We start from the raw sequence: 17,815 nt of genomic DNA, 5'->3' as shown, positions 1-17,815 counted from the left end.
AGACAATACAAAGAGGAAAGGTACAAACAGAGGTCAGAGGGAGACAGAGAGGGAGGAAGAGGGAGAGAGACAAGTACAAAACAGCACAAAGTGTGTATGTGTGTGTGTGTGTGTGTGTGTGTGTGTGTGTGCGCGTGCGTGCTCGTGCGTCGCCAACGACAAAAACTATTTTTTTTCTTTTTTAGGTAAACTAAATGACCATTAATTGACTAATTAGCCCTCAGACACTAATTAGTTGGGGTGAAAGAGGAGGGCAGTTTGTGTGAGTGTGTGTGTTTTCTGTGTGCGTGCATGTTTGCATGCGCATCCTGTCTGATTAGCAGTGCTAAGTCACATCAATTATTCAACACAGAGGCTAAGAGCTATGAAGTTTGCACTCGGCGCCGCATAAACCACCACGACTTTAAAGTTAGTGAACATGAACAGTCGCGTTTTATCAGATTTTATTTCAAGCTTTCTTTTTTTTTAATTCAGCCCACAATAAACTGTCATAGCTGCTGATATAAAAAAACAATAAACTGATCATTAAGGGTAAGTTCTTTACGAGAGCATAAACACGGTACGGCTGAAATTATCACGTTGGAGGAGATTCCTTCTTACTCGATGAAGTAAACCTCCCCCTTTTCGGTGTAGGCCATCTCCCAGTTGTCGGGCAGAGGACCCAGCTCCTCCTCGTCTGCGTCTGGGACTTTGGTGGGGGATTTGGAGGGGGACTTCGGGGCCTCCTCTCCTTCGGTGGGGGCGTCGGCAGATGCTGGAGCCTGGCTGGATGTCTCAACAGGAACCTCCCCAGAGGCATCTGTGCTCTTGTCCTCGTGTTCGCTGGACTCTGTGGACCGCACACACACACACACACACACACACACACACACACACACACACACACACACACACACACGACACTGTTATTCCCCCCCACACACACACACACATGCAGACCTGAATGCACAGTACACATGGCATGCATGATGAGTCACAGCAAAGCCACTGCAGAGCCATGAACCCCCAGGAGAGTGTGTGAGAGAAAGAGAGAGAGAGAGAGAGAGAGAGAGAGAGAGAGAGAGAGAGAGAGAGAGAGTGATGGAGTCTAAGGACAATAAGCATGAAGAGGAAACAACATAGGGATGTCAGGAATTGAGAAACAGGGAAAGACAGGGACTTCAGGGGTCAGGGACTGAGTCAGAAGCACATGGAATGGTTTTTAGAGTGAGGAGGAAAGCTGGTGGCATGAGAGGCAGCGGACAAGCAGGGAGCACGAGACAGAAGATCATTATTCTGCTACTTTGTTAAAGACATAAAACATTTAGGGAGAAACCACACAAACTCCAAATGAACTTGATAGAAACTTGAACTTTCTGCCAAATTATGTTCATCTAGATTTACTAAATCCACAACTGTCACCATCAAATCTCACAGCTTTGGCCACATTATAAAGTTGTGCAGAAATATTTTTTTTCCTCAGATGAGACAGAAACATACATTCAGTAACAGGAAACGTGTTTTTGATTTTGTTGTGAGGTCTGAAGAGACAGCGTGAAACCTGATTATTATTTTTCCTCTGTTGCAGTTTAAGGAACAAAGTAAAAATAACAAATGGCAGGAAGAAAATAAAGCAAGAAAAAAAAAAAGCCACACAACAAACAACAACAACAACACATAGTTCAAAGACATAAGGCAGGAAGAAGGAGGAAGCCGAAAGGGCAGCAGAAACAAGACCACAGAGATGAAGGAGAAGCAAGCGGTTGGAAAGAGGAGAGGAAAGAGAGAGAGAGAGAGAGAGCGGGAGTATTAATAGAAACAAGGACAAAGGCCAGTGGCGGGAAGACAGCAGGAGAGACAGAGAAATGAGAGGACAAAGGGACGGGAGCTGACGCCAAACTGAGACTCAGGTCACTGATAATGGTGGAGACGTTCAGGTGCCCTTGTGCGTTCTCTTACATAAGGGCATCGAGCAGCTGTGGAGTTCTCACTAACATACAGAGTCTGTTAACGTCTGCAGGAGCTGGTTAGGCTAGCCTGTCACAGCTACTGAATCAGCTGCACACTCTGAAGCCTCTTGATTTATGTTTTAGGGCACAATGAGGAGGAGGAGTCATTACAAAGACACAGTCATAACAGTGTGACGGCGGTAAATAACACAGGGGACAGTTTGAGCCTTCGCACCAGATTTTCTCCTTTCTAAATATGACATTATGAAACGTCTTCGCCGCCGCAGACAGCGTTTGAATCTAATTTCAGTCAGGAGAAGATGAAAAATATGGCTTATAAACATCAAAACAGAAAATTCGTGCTTTTCTCTCTCTCGTCTCCCGGTACCTGGAGTGATGGCCACCCCGTTGCCATTGACGACCGGGCTCTCCTCTTCCTCCTCCTCAGGCGGCTCCAGGCTGGCGCGCTGCTCCATGTTGCTGACTGACTGGTTCCGCTTTCTCTTGCCCTGGGCGCTTGGCCGGGCTCCGGGCAGCAGGGCCTCACTCACATTCAGAGGAGGCGCTGCCGGGGACGGCTCCGCTGGAGGTTTCGGCGTGCCGTAGAAGTTATCTGAGGGCAGAGAGGCGCGGCGGCATTCGTGTTAGAGGACACATGTACCACTAAAGAGGGACCTCAGATGAAGCAGCAACGCCGTCTGGCAGGCGGGGTGGACGACCACCGCTCTCAGCCAGCTGTGGCTCCAAACAGACGCTTTACAGAGAGAAGGCCCGACTGTTAGAATATTCGACTTCTACAGGTGACCAATCATTTCAACACTGTTCTATTCTAAAACATTAGTGCCTGCCGGCCAGAGTTTCAGAGAGAATCAGAGTGGGCCCGACAGTCCGGTAAAATGACAGCATGCTAATAACTTGGGGGAAATCTCCTCAATGTACCATTCGGAACAGACGAGAAAAAAAACAGACTCTAAGTAGTGAATGAACCAATACATCAATAGATGTCACTCACTTTGTGTCATCAAATATTCAACCGTTGTGAGATAGTAAAACAGTACTACTTAGAACTGAAGGGCTGTTGTCTCAGCAGCAGTTAGAAACACTAATTTTTGCAATTATCTCCTGCAGTCTAGATTACAGTAACAGTGATTCTTGGTAAGAAGCTATAGCAGAATTTTGCTGCTTGAGTTCTTGCAAAGACCAAAGAGAATCGATCGCATGAGTCTAGTCTTCAGATCTTTTCACTGGCTTTATGTCACTCAGAACTGAAAATACTACGAGTCTGAATGGTAAAGGCCCACTATACATTTGTGATTTTCTACTATTTTCCCTCCAGTAACCAAGCCATCTGGATCAAACCTGCTTTTTATTTGCAGTGACAACTAAGCACACAGAAGTTGTTTGATTTTAATTCATCCAAACACGAGGAACAAGCTCCCAAAAGCTGCAGGATGGCTCCAATTCAGGCCGTTCCGTTTGCTATGCAGTAACTTTAACACTTATATTGCATTAACTTTTCATTCGTTTTATTATGTTTCAATATTTTTATGTTTTTAATAACACTTTTATGTTTGTGGCTTAACTTGGTTTTATTCCCATTTCTTGTTTTTATTTGGCATTCATCACTGTTTGATGTAAAACTCTATAAATTCTCTTGCTGCTGAAACGGTCCGCGCAAATAAACCTGCAGGGGATTTTATTGTCAAAGCAGAAAAAAAATCTTTTAAATGTGAAAGGAAGGTAAAGGTGAATTTAAAAAAAAAAGTCAAAGAGACAACTTTTCTCCTTTCCAGGATTTCTGTTCTAAAATATTTCCTGTCCTCATGTGACTCTTTTCTGTGTTGCATCTCTCTGAGTCTACATTACTTTTTTATGGTGTGTATTTAGGGAGTTTATATTGTACTTTTCTAAGCTCCTCATTTCATTTTCAGTTTAATTTTTGTGGCTATGTCACACTGTAATCTATACCTCTAAATAACCTGATCTTGAAATCTAAGTAACATCTTTTAAGATTCAATAATAACTGTGAATACCTACCACTGTCACAGCAGTTTAAATTGTGTTTTCAGGTTCAAATCTACATTGAAGAAGAGAATGTCTTTTGGGTAAAATACTTTTTTTTTTCTTTGCTGCAGTGCTGAATTGCCTCTCAAAGCCCAAACCAGCTGTCTGCTCTTCTTAATTAGGCTGACTCCTCTCAAGCTGCAACTGTTGCTTTGGACAGATGAGGAGAAATATGTTTGGAGAATGATTATTATGACATTAGTGGGAGGAATAACATCATAGGGGTGCATTTTTCATAACAGCCACTGGCATCCTGAACAGCAGGCAGCGTCGGGGGCAGAGTTCAGCTTCTCTTAAAATGCGGAATTACAAACATAAACACGTCCCCACGGATGAACGATGTCCCCCTTTAAGACAGACTAATATTTTGGTCATTAAGGAAACACTTTCACCGTGATATTCATGCCTAATGATGCATACAGATCTAATTTTAGAACAAAATGCCTCATATGTTGTTTGTTTATGTCTATTATGTTTGCTGAGACATGAAATGACTGATTTTATTTTATTTATTTATTTTTTTTTTGGGGGGGGGGTACATGAACATGAGTATTCTGTGGGAAAAGCAGCTGTTTTTGTCTTCCTGCAAGTTCTTCTAGAATAATCCATCTTTTATTTCCAAGCAAGTTAAGGCTGCTGTAAGGATCTTTTCTCAAGTGTGCCACAAAAAACCCTCCCGTGACTTCAGGTCCTTCATAGTGCTGCTGCAGGAAAAGTAAACACGTCAGAGGCGTCTCGCACATCACACATGTCAGACCATCTCTCACGTCTCTGCTTCGGAAGCACTGCTGCTGCTGGTGCTGCTTATCTATAAATCTGCCAATTGACTTCGAACCACAAAACAAATGTGTTTTGCCGTAAGAACCCTCTTGGCCCCTCAGGTCATCAAGCACAGGGCTGTTAACTGTTCCTGAGGTGCAAAGTATACACAGAGGAGTTTCATTTTCAGCAGGGTTATTATCGTGTATCACAGATCTATAAGTAAATTATTGATGGATGCTCTCTCTAGACCTTTCGTGACCGATTTTGCTTTTTCTTCTGCATCTGCAGTCCTTCCTGGGTGTGCTCACTTAGCAGGTACTGTGATAAACATGCGGGTTTCATTGACGACGCAGAAGGGAGATCGGGGAAAAGACATGAGAACAAGAATTAAGCTGAGAAGAAAGATGGAGGCAGCAATAAAGAACAAAAGGAGGTTCAGCGGTAAAGAGTCCACAGACATCAGTTTGCTCCACAGCATGAGATGAAAAGATATGAGAAGTGATTCCATTGTGTTTCCTCAGTAAGCAGACTCACCCTGCTGCTCGCCAGGCAGAAGGACCACATCCTGTCCAAAATATAAAAGTGCGCACGCAGGCACATGTAAACAAAGACACGAGTATGAAACTACACAGGCAGCCAGCGCCCACCTGTGAGAGCTGACAGAAAACACGGAGCACGCTGGGGAAAGTTTAGGTCAGAGTTATTCCTCGTGTAGCACGCTGAGTTTGAAAACAAGATGCTCATTGCATCTTCAATGCGCCCGAAGGCTTTTTGGCTTTTGTGCGGTTCAATATCCACCTTCAGCTGTGACTCATCTCACATCATCACGAACGTAAGCTCTTGTACGGACTTAGCCATGCACACACAAACACACACACACACACACACACCCACATGCAGTGCGGTTACCTTGAAGAGTTTCCAGACTCTGTGTCTGATTTTGGTTTCCTTCACTGCCTTCTAGCAGGCATTTTAAGAGTGAATCATGCTTTTAATCAATTATTTCCTCCCCAAAAAACGTGCTTCAAAAACAGCTCAGTTTTATTAAAAGTCGTATGCCTTTCCCTGGGCTGCCATTCTGTTACGTAGAGCATTCACTGTAAAGAGGAACACTACTGGGAGCAGATGTACAAGAATGACGCGTTAATGGAGGGCAATTCATCTTCTGATAGAGAATATTTGCAGCTGGGTGAATCACACCAACCTGACGCACCAGATGTTTTTTTTTAAAAAAAGATTCATCTCAGAAATCATTGTGAGAAACAGACTAGAAAGAAAAAAAAAAACAGGCCCTTTGAAAAATGCCTTTCAGGTGATTGGATGAACCTGAACCCAATGCATCAACGAATCACAGGAGACAACACTGAATGATAAACACGACAACAAACTAGCGGTGGAGGGTGATTAGATTGCAGACTATCTTTAGGTGGCTGTCACTGTTTTGATGAAGGAAATGTATACATAAACATTACCAACATGAGAAAGCTATTTAATCCCAGAGATAAACCTTCAGCTTGGATTCACTCCAAAGCAGCAGACTGCGGCTGAGAACCAGAACCTGCGTCTGAGACAGCAAAAGGGTTTAGCTGAGTTTCTCCTCTTTAGATGTAATACCTCGACAAACTCACTTCCAGGTGGTGGAACCCAGGTGGACTCAAGTCACGCTTAAACCAGGTCTGGGTGAGTTTTGAAGACAACGTGAACTTTAAGAATCAGGAGGCTGATCTGTCTGAACTGGTGGTTTGAGCCATGACCTGAAGTCAATAACCTGGATTCTTGTCTGACATTAGAAATACGATGAATCTAAGAGCTCAAAGAAAACCTTTTAACTATAAAAATGAATGTCGTATTAATGTCTTTTGCAGCCCTCGCACAGGCAACCTTTTGTGATTTGACATGACACTGAAAAGAGAGTGGGGGACCAGCTGTAGGTACAGTTGAGAAATCAAAAAAATAAGCTAAAGCACCTGGACCTCAAGGAGACATATTTTCACATGACTGAGAGCTGATATATCAGGTGCTACAACTCTTGTCATATTGTCATTTTACTTCAAATTTTAGAAACTTCATGCAGCACGGCAGCAGTTTTAAAGTCAGACGTAGCAAAACCAAGCAATGCTTGTGTGGTACATTAGTGAACTCGATTAGCAGCTCACATTATTATCATGGCAGCTGATAACTATTTTTTTTCTAATAATATCGACATTATTTGCGATGAAGAAACATGCATTTTCACCCCATTCAAAAACATCATTATGATTGCCCATATTAAGTAGCATCTCAGGAAATTACTTTCTCAGCGAACTCTGCTCCTCCAGGAGTCCTCTCTCTTATTTTTTATTTTTTTTTTGTGGATAAAATGAGTTGCAGTACCTCCAGTGCAGCGAGGCAGACAGAAAGAGACAGCTCACTCCGGTGGGTATTATAGTGAGCTCAGCGTCAGGGAAAACATACACTGTAGACACGCAGGGACACACATCTGTGACATGCACATGGAACAAAAAATCTGAAACACACACACACACACACACACACACACACACACTCACATACACAAACATGTTCCCAGACCCTGTAGACGCACACATTCACACACATAATGTGTGTGTGTGTGTTCGGCTGCACAAGCACACCAAAATTGCTTCTGGAGAAATGAACCAGCAAATCCCCCATCTGTAGATATGTCTCTGACAGTGCAGCGAAGAAGAGATGCACAGACTTGACATGACTTGAAAATGGCATTAATCCAACCACACGCGCACGAATGCATGTGCACACACACACAATGACACACGCCTTGAGAGAAAGCTAAAACTCTGCTGAATATTAATGCAGAGGATGCTGTTCACTGTAGTTGTGTATAAGAGCATCACCTATCCCTATCATCCTGTAATTAAAGAAGCAAATATTATACTGTGAAAAGGTAAAGTAACTTCGAAAATAGTAAAACAGCTCAGCTGAAACATACGTCCCACTTTCACTCTCTGAACCCTTGCATTTTCCTGACAGATGCAGAATATTTTGTCCGCGGTGCTCAGACAGCTCACCTTCATAGGTTCCACTCTCTAGCAGGGCTCCACTTTGTTCCAGTTCCATAAAACGCTCCACACTCACAAAGTTGTAGTCCACCCCCGGCACCTCCCCCTCCTTAGGCTGCCTTGTGGTACCTGCAGAGAGAGAGAGAGGGAGATAAAGGGGGAGAGAGGAAGAGAGAAATGAAGAGGGAGAGGTCATTAGAGCCAAATAGGGCACTTGAGAAGAAAAAGCAGGAAGGCAGAGAAAGAGCCCTGCAAAAAGAAGGCCGGACAGAAAAAGACGGCAGATCTGAGGCTACAGAGTGCATGAGAGGAAGTGGGAGGGGAAAGGAAATGGAACAGAAGAGGCAGACTGAGGAGTCATCACTTGTGATAGCCAAATCCATTCACACAATTGCATGTGAGTGACAGTGAGAGACAGTGAGAGACAACTGGAGAGGAGCAGGCAGAGCAGGATCAAACTGCATGCCGCCATTCATGCGTTCCCTGCGTTCCCGACCCGGCGCTGTTTTAGGAATGAGTGACTCAATACGGCAGTTACTAAGCATAACTCCAACCTCCATACGCAGCACACAATACTGTGCCCAACGAATTATTGTCGAAACAGCAGGAATGCAGCGGTAACACATTAGCATGCAGCAATTAGAGCCTTCCTGCATCACTGCTCCAGAGATCTCCATCAGCGCTGCAGCGCCTGATCTCGGCTGTGCGATGGCAGCACTGGGAGTTTTGAGTTTAATGAGGTGCTGTGTTTGTGTCTCTGCCAAGTGGACTTTCAGCCCGGGCTCAGTGAAGTCTGCTGGGGTTGATTCCTTCCCTCCATCGATCAAGCCTGAAAACAGTCATTGGTCTGGCGTGGAGAGGGAGAACAGTCTCTGAGCTTTTCCCAGGGCTCAGAGGCCCGCATGCTAAGAGCGAAGTCAGAGTGATCCGGCTGTGCAGCTGCCAAAGACTGAAAGATTCGTTCCAACGAGTGCGGATCTGGGCGGGTGATCAGCTGACCAGGTTGGGGAAGGCCAGAGAAAACATGGGGGTGCATGTGATCAGGTATGAATGGAGGGTATAAAACACTTACTAGTATCACAGCAGACGTGCGAGCTGTGGGAGATTACAGCAGCAGGTGGTGGATGTGCTGTGCAGTCACTACAGTATCATCACACATATGCACATTACTGAGTGAGGGGGGACTGCAGGATCCTCTAACTCTTCCCAGACTGTGATATCTTAATCGTTAGATCCCCATTGATCAACTGTCACCACTCTGCTTCTGCAGTGCATCCGCTGAACATTCCCGGCTGTATTTACCTCACTACTGGGAGTGAAGACCGAAGCTTAACAACATCTAATGAGCGGGGCAATAATGCCCTGACTATCAGACAACTGCAGCGCGCCTATAAAACCGTCCTGCCTTTCGGTCTGTCCATGCAAGGTGTGCCTGCTTGTATTTATCGCTGCTGTGTGCATGTTTGTCTTTGTGACTCTAAACGGTGAGAAAGTGCCCACTGTGCCAACAGTAATCCCATCTCCAAGCTGATCACAGCCCAGCAGGAGCCCGTAAATCCGCAACCCCACAGGTATGAGCCGCAGTGTGTCTGTGTGAGTGTGTGCCTCTCTGAAAGAGTCTGACTTTGATCACCAAATTGGTCAGACGCGGAGCTGCACAATACATTGTTTCAACACTGACACTGCGATCTGCACATGTGCAACAGTCATATTCAAGCCAAATGGGTCATGCTACAATGTTTGTTCTACTCAAAGCTAAAAGAAGAGTCACACCACTTTCATTTTAAATTATGCAAGAGTTGACTGGCCAAACCAAACTTACATTTAAGTTATCTCAGAAGAGTGGTCAAAGCATCCATCTGCATTTTTGTGATGTGAAACCAATTGGACACTACTGCAGTTCCAGAAAGGATTGTTGGCACAGAAAACTAATTTGGAGTTTAAAGGAAAAAATGTTTTTTCCTCCTCTCTTTTCTGATTTTTTATGCTGAAGCTCTCACAAACAAAATACCTTATTCATTCAAGAAAAAAAAAATGGTACTTTCTAAAAAGAGCTGTTCAAGTCATCTGATGAAACCTCCTATTTCTCTATATCACAACATGAAGACGCTCCTCTGATATTGCCAGTTGAATATGTTGTGAATGGCTGTTTTTCTTTTACAGCGTAAAGTAGCGATGTTACTTTTCGAACTGACATAAATGTCAGAGATATACATGCTGCTCATGTCCAACAGTAATATCTGTCTTCATGTTGCTATGGATTAGGGCTAAATAAAACTTTAAATTTCAAAGGTTTTGTTTTTGACTAATTTCACACAGAAAAGTAAGCCTTGGATCCGGGAAGCGACAGTGGCTCCCAGAGACAGTCCATCTCAACAGGGTGGGGTCATTCTGGAGGCACAGGCAGAGACTGTGTGATTTCATCCAGACTATTTCCACTGAAGGTCTTTTCGTTTACCAAAAAGACCAGAAAAACTTCCCTACAGAGCTCCTTCAAAAACTCTGTCCTGAGAAGGACAAATGATGCAATTTACATGCCAAAGGTGGCATGTGAATTTCCTTTCTGTTCATTAACTTTTACTTTTGTTTATTGATTTAAAAATGTATTAATGCCGTACTTACAGCTGGTTGAAAATATTTGCACAGAGCCATATACAGTGTGTCGATGTGTCATAAAAACTGATGAAAAAGCCACAAAGTGGGCAAAATCTCGCTTTCACACCCATATTTCAGACACCACCCAAACTGTAAATATTAATATATGTGCTAATGCAATACCTCTAATAATCCACATTTCTTATATGAAGAAAATTATTTACTGGAACTCATACTGTGTCAGGCTCGCACAAGTATTTTTGCATTCTGTTTCAATGTCAGAAGAACGTATTGCAAACCGAGGTATTAAAGTAGAGCTTTTACATTTTTTTCCCTCAATTTCACAGGTATTGATTTTTACTCCATGGTAATTTTTCAGGCTGTAGCTCTGGTTTATAAAGTGAGGTGCATTGCATTATATGGTTTAATAAAATTAATCCTCACCATCACAGGTTGACTCATCCCTCTTCTGACTCAGCGTATATTCATATTTATGGGTACAACGAAGACAATGAATTCTTTAAAAGCTTTTGCATCAGAGTGCATTAAACTGCCGACAGTCATAAGGTGGTCACTGTATCTGCCGTTTGGTAAACATTTATCTCTCAGTGCTATCTGTTAAGAGTGACGTATGAAGAAGTATTGAAGACCTTCAGAGTGAGCCTCAATATATGAGCTGCACTGCAGGTTAACAGGATCCTCAACAGGGTCATCCACGGCATGTGTAGCGCTCCTCTGAATACTGCAGAGGCTCGGACCGCCAGGCGGGCTTGGTCGCCTTCCACTGGGTACAGCTATTGATCTGTAAGATCAGAATGAAATTATTCTGCTGCCCACACCAGAGTGGGCAGAGCCTGCTGGAATACTGATGACCTGCTGATGGCCTTCTCCCACAGCTTCCTTCAGTGGACACAGTGAAGGGAGAGAGGGAGGGAGACGGAGGGAGAGCGTCTTGTTGAATCTGAGCTGGGAATATTGATTGCCTATCTAGCTTTGTGATGGGCAAACTGTTCTTCATTTCTCTCTTCCCTTCTCTTCACACATTTCTGCTCAGACTGGTTTAGCACATTACATGTTTTTTTTCCTCACCGTCAGCTCCGACTCCCTCCTCTCCTCCCACTAAATGCTTGTGAAGCAGACCTTTTATTTAAAAGACCGCTGCCCCCCCCCTTGAAAAAAATCCATACACTGTTCCTCGCTCCCCTCTTTCTACCTTTGTCAGTGTTCATCTATCTTTGCCTTACTATCTTTCTTTCTGTTATTCTTGAAAACTCCCCAGTACAGAATATAAAGAGTACAATCATAATTGAAGGATGCCCATCAATGTGTGCTGCCATGTCTTCAGTTCAGTTCAGGGGAATCTTTCTTTGTATTCTCTGCACATGGCCCCAAAAAATCCATAAAAAGCTTTAATAAATGAGTCGAACAAAGCTGGGCTCAATGCACAGGTGCAAAAATATGCTGAGGAGAGGGGAAGCAGTGAAGCTCTCTCTGAGCCTAAAACACTGCTGCTGCTGACTATTGATTGGATGTCACGCTCTCGCTAATAAAGGATAAAGTTGGCTGTGAGCCAAAAATTGGCCTTTACATTGCAATCAGGCAATGTTAGCCAAACCTCTCCGAGATGACGCTGCCAGTGGAAATATGAGTGCCACAGAGATTTAGGGTTTAAATGAGTTAAATCTATAAAAACGCAGAAAAGCTTCAGCATTGCCACTTCGGGGAGTGAAGGTATTCTCCACTCAAACCATGACAGAACGTGTGTGTGTGTGTGTATGATATTACACAGAAACCTAACAAGGAAAGTGCATTTAGAGCTAAAGCAAAAATAGCTGATATTCTGAAATAACTCAGCAGGGTGTCAGACGATAAGACCACAAAGACCTTTGCTAAATAATGGAGTGGCAAGTCGAGAAAACAGAGAGAGAGGCAGCAACACAGACGGAGACAGTGAGAGGAGAGAGAAGGCCTGATTGGTTAACCTTGCGGCGCATCCACAGCAGCCTGCAAGTGTGTTTGAGAATGCGCGCATGTATTCATACGCGTGTTTGTATAATTAGACAGGAAGTCACCGAGAGGGAGAAGTAGAGCGGTGGAGATTCAGAGCTAAAAATAGACTATCGATGGAATCATTATCATAATAAAGAGTGGGGAGGGGGTTGGCCAAATGATACGGTCTCAGCATGAGTCTGTGTGGGAACAAGTAGGAGGAGGAGGAGGAGGAGGTGATGAGGGGCGAGGCAAGAGTGTCTTTCATATTAATAGTTAATGCTTTAATCTATAGACACAAAGCTACAGATATGACCCTCTGGAGTTTTGAGGCATGTGTGTAGAAAAATGTCTTGCAGCATTTGTAGGTATCATACAGGGAACAGCTGTACGGTAATTGGACTGTGCAACAAACCCAGTTGAGTAAAACTGGATACGCACAGTCCCTCTTGAGCCTCTATATGCGGATTGTGTTTGTCTGACAAACCCCTGTTGGGCTTCTGCGTCTCATCCATCACAGACATCAGGCTGCCGTGGGAGTTGAGAGGACTTGTTACTAAAACTGATGTAACAGCACCTAAAAATACTCTGCAAAAGGTGAACAAGCATGACACTCTCAACAAGCTTCAGGTGGACCCAATGGAGAGGATTTACACGTAGAGCCAGATGTGACAACACAAGTCTTTTGAGAGTAATGTAATAACAATCTGACCTAATAATCTAATGCAGAGCGAAGAATGATGCATTAATTACCTGGATTGACGCTAATTCAATAAATCTGATATGTTTCTTTTCACCTCTTTAACTTTGCAGGACACAATGACAGGTTTATAGGAAATAAGTTTCTGAGTTACTGGATTCTGGTCAAAGCTGCTGGGTAGAGTGGTTAAGATGGCTGCTGCTGGTGATGGGGGAGATTGATTGATGCAAACAATCAAAGGCACGCTATTTTATTCTCCAGATGTACACGAAGCTATACATCTGTTATGTGAGAATTACAGATTCTTTTTGCCAAAGTGTGGCGCTACCACTGGCAGCCATGTGGTCGTGTTGAAATTCGAGGCAAACAGCTTTTCGAAGAGCAGCTGTATAACATGCCTCAAGGTGTTTAATGGCCTCACAGATCACTGTCGCCTGCAACGCCACCTCCAATCGTGCCTCTTTCTCAATATCAGGATTAGTGCCACCTCCTGCCATCGTAGTTATCATTGACTTCCTCCTTGTCTGTACGAAGAACTCCACTCTTCTTCTTGGCAGGCATGTTGATTTAGTGCAGCCCCCTCTGGTAGATTGATTTCCAAATGCTCATTCCAACGCGACGGACACATGGCACGATGAAAATAGCAACGTTTACACCATTTCCACCACACATACCTTTGTTTGATAAATGAGCCTTGAAGGTGCTGTGATGAGCAGGAAAAAGTGGTTAAGACTGTGAAGAGGATCAGCATAGGGAGGGGTTCAATCGACTTTTTGATATTCTCATCAAGTTACACTGAAATCTAATATTACACTGTGCTTAATGACGCATACATTTCACCAAGCCAACTGTAGAGCGATCTATTTATCTATCTATCTATCTTTCATAATACTCCCCTTATTTCTGCATTGCCCTTCCATCCATTTGTTTCTGTGAGCTATGTCCTCATTACTCCCTCTCGATCTTTTTAAATCCCCCTGCCCCTTCCCTTTGTCATCCTCCTTTCTTTGTCTCTCTTTCGAGTCATGTCTCGCACTTTGGTCTCGTGTATCATTCTCTCTCACTGCTCATCTCTCCTCCTCCTCCTCCTCCTTTATTCCTCCCAGTTGGCAGATGTGAAGTGTGACAGCGGGTCTACACAAGAGTTATGATACACACACACACACACACACACACACACACTTATTTACACTACAAAGCTGAGGCCACAGATGATGCAGCGACACAACATGGCAACACTCTGACAGTCGTGTCTGCTACCACGACAACACGTCAGTGCTTGGCAACACAGACTTGCCATGGTAACAAGGAGAAACATCTATATTAGCCGAAGAGAAATAATATTTATGTCAGATGTGACAAGTCATTTTGTATATACAACCGTTTTACTCGTTACGGTGTCAGAGGTCCGCCTCTTCAGCTCATCTTGCTCCGCGGAGCTGCAGGTTTACGTTCGCCGCAGCCTCGCACTTCATCAATTACTGTCACAGCCTGACCACTGAGAGCTCACACCTGGTTAGCTCAGAGCGACTCAACCAGTGCTGGACTCTGACGGGAGCCGCAAGACGGGAGCGCTGCACGTGGATGTGGCCTCTCGGGTGTAAAGCCCCCTTGAGGCTGGACGCTGCCTTGCCTTTACAGAAGCAGGCGGGTCAGCAGTAAGAAAGTGTGGGAGGGCTGCACAGTTTCATATGAATACAAGTAAACAGCTGAAGGTAGATTACTGTAAATTTCAGTGGAATATTTTGGAATCCGACCAAAAAAGGATTTGAATTTGGCCAAGTAGTTTAGAACTGATCATTATCAGCCATGTGTCATGTGAACGTGTATTTATATTCAGTAACAAGCTAATGTCTGCAGACATTAAATATGTATGTAGATCTACTGTAGGTAATGTAAGCATCCAAATTTGACACTCAGTTGTATTCAGCTGGGCTTTACCGGTATGAAAGCTTCAACAGCAACATTGTCACAGTGTGTAAACTGCATAGAAAGTAGACACTAACAGAAGTATTCATGTTTTCAAAGCACAGAACAATGTATTGATAACCAGTAAGCCGAATCTGAACAATGAAAATAGTGCATCTTCAAACTGTCACCACAACCTGAAAAATCGATCCCTGGTTGTGTTAATTTTATAAAGCATGACAGATGAACTGGTTTGAGCAGCCAGGTTTATTCAATCCAGATCAGTTACAAAATCACTTAACTTTTCTCTTTATGCCCTTTGTAGCTGAATCCTGTCAACAGAGTCACATTTCTGAGACAAAAACATAAAGAAATCCTCAACTGATGAAAACAAAAACAATTCAGTAACGTAGAAGTAAGTCAGTCTTCAATATTTTCTCATTCCATTATATACTTACGGATTTTTAAAACAACTACCTGTATTTGGTTAACACATCCTTTCCTCTGCTGCACTCACCAGTGAAGACAGGTGATACTCTGGACAGGTCAGCAGGGACAGACAGTCACACAACAGCTTCAGGTCATTAATTCACTTCAAACAAGAAGTGGAAAACAAAGTGAATGAGGTGACTTACTGTTTTAGGAGGTTACGATTTGGATTATTTATTGGCTGAACCATCATACAGCCAGCTAAAACTCATGAAACTCAAATAGCTCTGTATATCATCACCCACTGTACCGAGCTACTCCAAATACATTGTTGGTTGATACCAATTGTTTGCTGGTGAGCTTCAGACGTGTTAGTAGGTGGGCTCTGTCACTCTGGGAGAGATTCAGCCAACGTCTTTCCTTCCGCGGGCCGCCTCCCTGCTAAATTCAGCTAGCAAGATGCTGGAGCAGCAACTATTGATCGTCTTATCGAACTCTATCAGCAAAAAGGTGAATAATGCTGTTTCCATGAAAGTCAAAGTATTCCTTTGACTCCAACTTTATCTGCAACCCTGAATCCTGTACGTTTCAGAAACCATTCAAACCTACAGTGTTTGAATGGACAGGTGATCTGTTGGTCAGTTAATCCTATGAAGCCATTCTCAACAAAAAACACCAAACACTGACTGACTCCACTAATTGAAATGACAGTAAATGTTGTTTTTGGATGTCTCTTGAGCAAATTTGTGATGGTCATCAATTTTCAATGTGTTACATGTTGGTAACTTATAATTAACTAGGTCTGTTAGCTGGCTGGGATTGGCTTGGGTGTCCAGTGAACCTTGTTTGCGGCACAGAGGATGGACGGATGGATGGATGAATGGAAGGATGAGTGGGCAGATGGGTGGACAGATGGAATGGATATAAAAGCGCATTTTTAGAACCGCAAAAGGCAAAGAAGGTCATTAACTTTATTCATTTCAGATGCTACAAATAACCGATTTTGTGCGTTATTGTCTGGTAACTGAAACCTTTAATTGTTTGTCAAAAAGGGAGACATTATCCTATAAAGTTGACTAGTAAGCTCACACACCACAGAAACTGACTGACCAACTGCTGCATGAAATCATGAAAATTCCCCAAAAGAGAGTTTTAAAGAATGAATTGAGAACGCTTTCTTTATCTCATAACATTTTCACAATAACTAAAGAATGAAATGCTTTGCAATCATTAACCACTTATAGTTGCAGGAACAATAAAAATGTACTTTATAGAGCATAAAACAGCTGCCATATGAATAAATCTGAATAAGTGGGCTGGAGGTGATTCAGTCTCCTGTATACAAATCGACATACGACCATCGATGCTTCATGCCGATAAAGATGCCGCTTTTTTTGTGTTTATTGGCAGAAAATATTGTTGTATCAATATCAATGTGCATCCCTATAAAGTGGCGTAGAGAAAAATCACATTGAACCTTTATGTCGCTGTGAAATAAAATACATAATTCCAAACTGTCAAAAGCATTTAGAGCAAATTATGCATCAGTTTCAGTTTGCCCTCACTGGTTGACTTCTCGATCAAACAAATGAAGAATCAAACAGCTCTGTGTACTTCAGCTGCCGTCACATCCCCGTTTTGTGATGGATGGACCTGTTCAGGCACAAAGTTTAAATGAGGAAAACGGAACATGAAAAAACTCATTTTAGAAGGATTCATACATAAAAAAATAAAAAAAGAAGTATTCAATTAAAACTTTTCACACCAAATGAAACATGGAGAAATCAGGCTGAATCAGGTGGAATGTTTCTTCTATTCGAATATTGTCATGTCAAGTCTGACTGACACAGGACGACAGTGTGTGTGTGTGTGTGTGTGTGTGTGTGTGTGTGTGTGTGTGTGTGTGTGTGTGTGTGTGTGTGTGTGTGTGTGTGTGTGCATGTGTGTGTTTCAAAAAAGGCTTGACCAGCGTAAACAATCAAGCAATCAAGTCCCCTGGCCATCACGCTTATCACGCTGATCTGAGGTCTACAGGCAAACCTCAAAGAAAACACGAGTCGAAAAAGGCTACAGAAGAAGCTCATTCTGTGACTAACTGCTGAGCGGGAGGATCGCACTGACGAGAAGAAAAAGTGATAAGATGACACCTGTCCGGGCCTTAATCGGGGGGAGCACTTTGCAAACATAACCAGTTCATTAAACAAGTTCAATATTTGCTATTTTCATTTCATAAAATTCATCTCATTCCCTCACGGTTTCTTTCATCTGAGGAACAACATTAATCCAGAGTGCCAATCAAACCGCAGGGAGCAGAGAACCACATCAAAGCATGTCAGCCAGCCCTTTAACAAGAGCAAGCCAGCAGGCAAATCACCCTTTAAGGAGAGAGTCCCTGGGGGATG

At 43.2% G+C, this 17,815-nt stretch overlaps 1 protein-coding gene across 4 annotated transcripts in view; it reads right to left on the bottom strand.

Moving 5' to 3' along the window:
* magi2b (membrane associated guanylate kinase, WW and PDZ domain containing 2b) overlaps positions 1-17,815 on the bottom strand; it is an 88,146-nt gene that overhangs the window by 37,304 nt on the left and 33,027 nt on the right. For all 4 annotated transcript variants that reach the window (XM_030097154.1, XM_030097150.1, XM_030097151.1 and 1 more), the window contains exons 3-5: positions 7,802-7,921; positions 2,317-2,541; positions 601-829 (exon numbers count right to left, since the gene is read on the bottom strand). In XM_030097154.1, the coding sequence (XP_029953014.1) occupies positions 601-829; positions 2,317-2,541; positions 7,802-7,921 (574 nt within the window). The remainder of the gene's footprint in view (positions 1-600; positions 830-2,316; positions 2,542-7,801; positions 7,922-17,815) is intronic.

The sequence above is a fragment of the Salarias fasciatus genome, chromosome 7 (genome assembly GCF_902148845.1).
Source record: "Salarias fasciatus chromosome 7, fSalaFa1.1, whole genome shotgun sequence".
In the NCBI taxonomy this organism is placed as follows: Eukaryota; Metazoa; Chordata; class Actinopteri; order Blenniiformes; family Blenniidae; genus Salarias; species Salarias fasciatus.
This window is presented reverse-complemented; position numbering and strand designations above follow the sequence as displayed.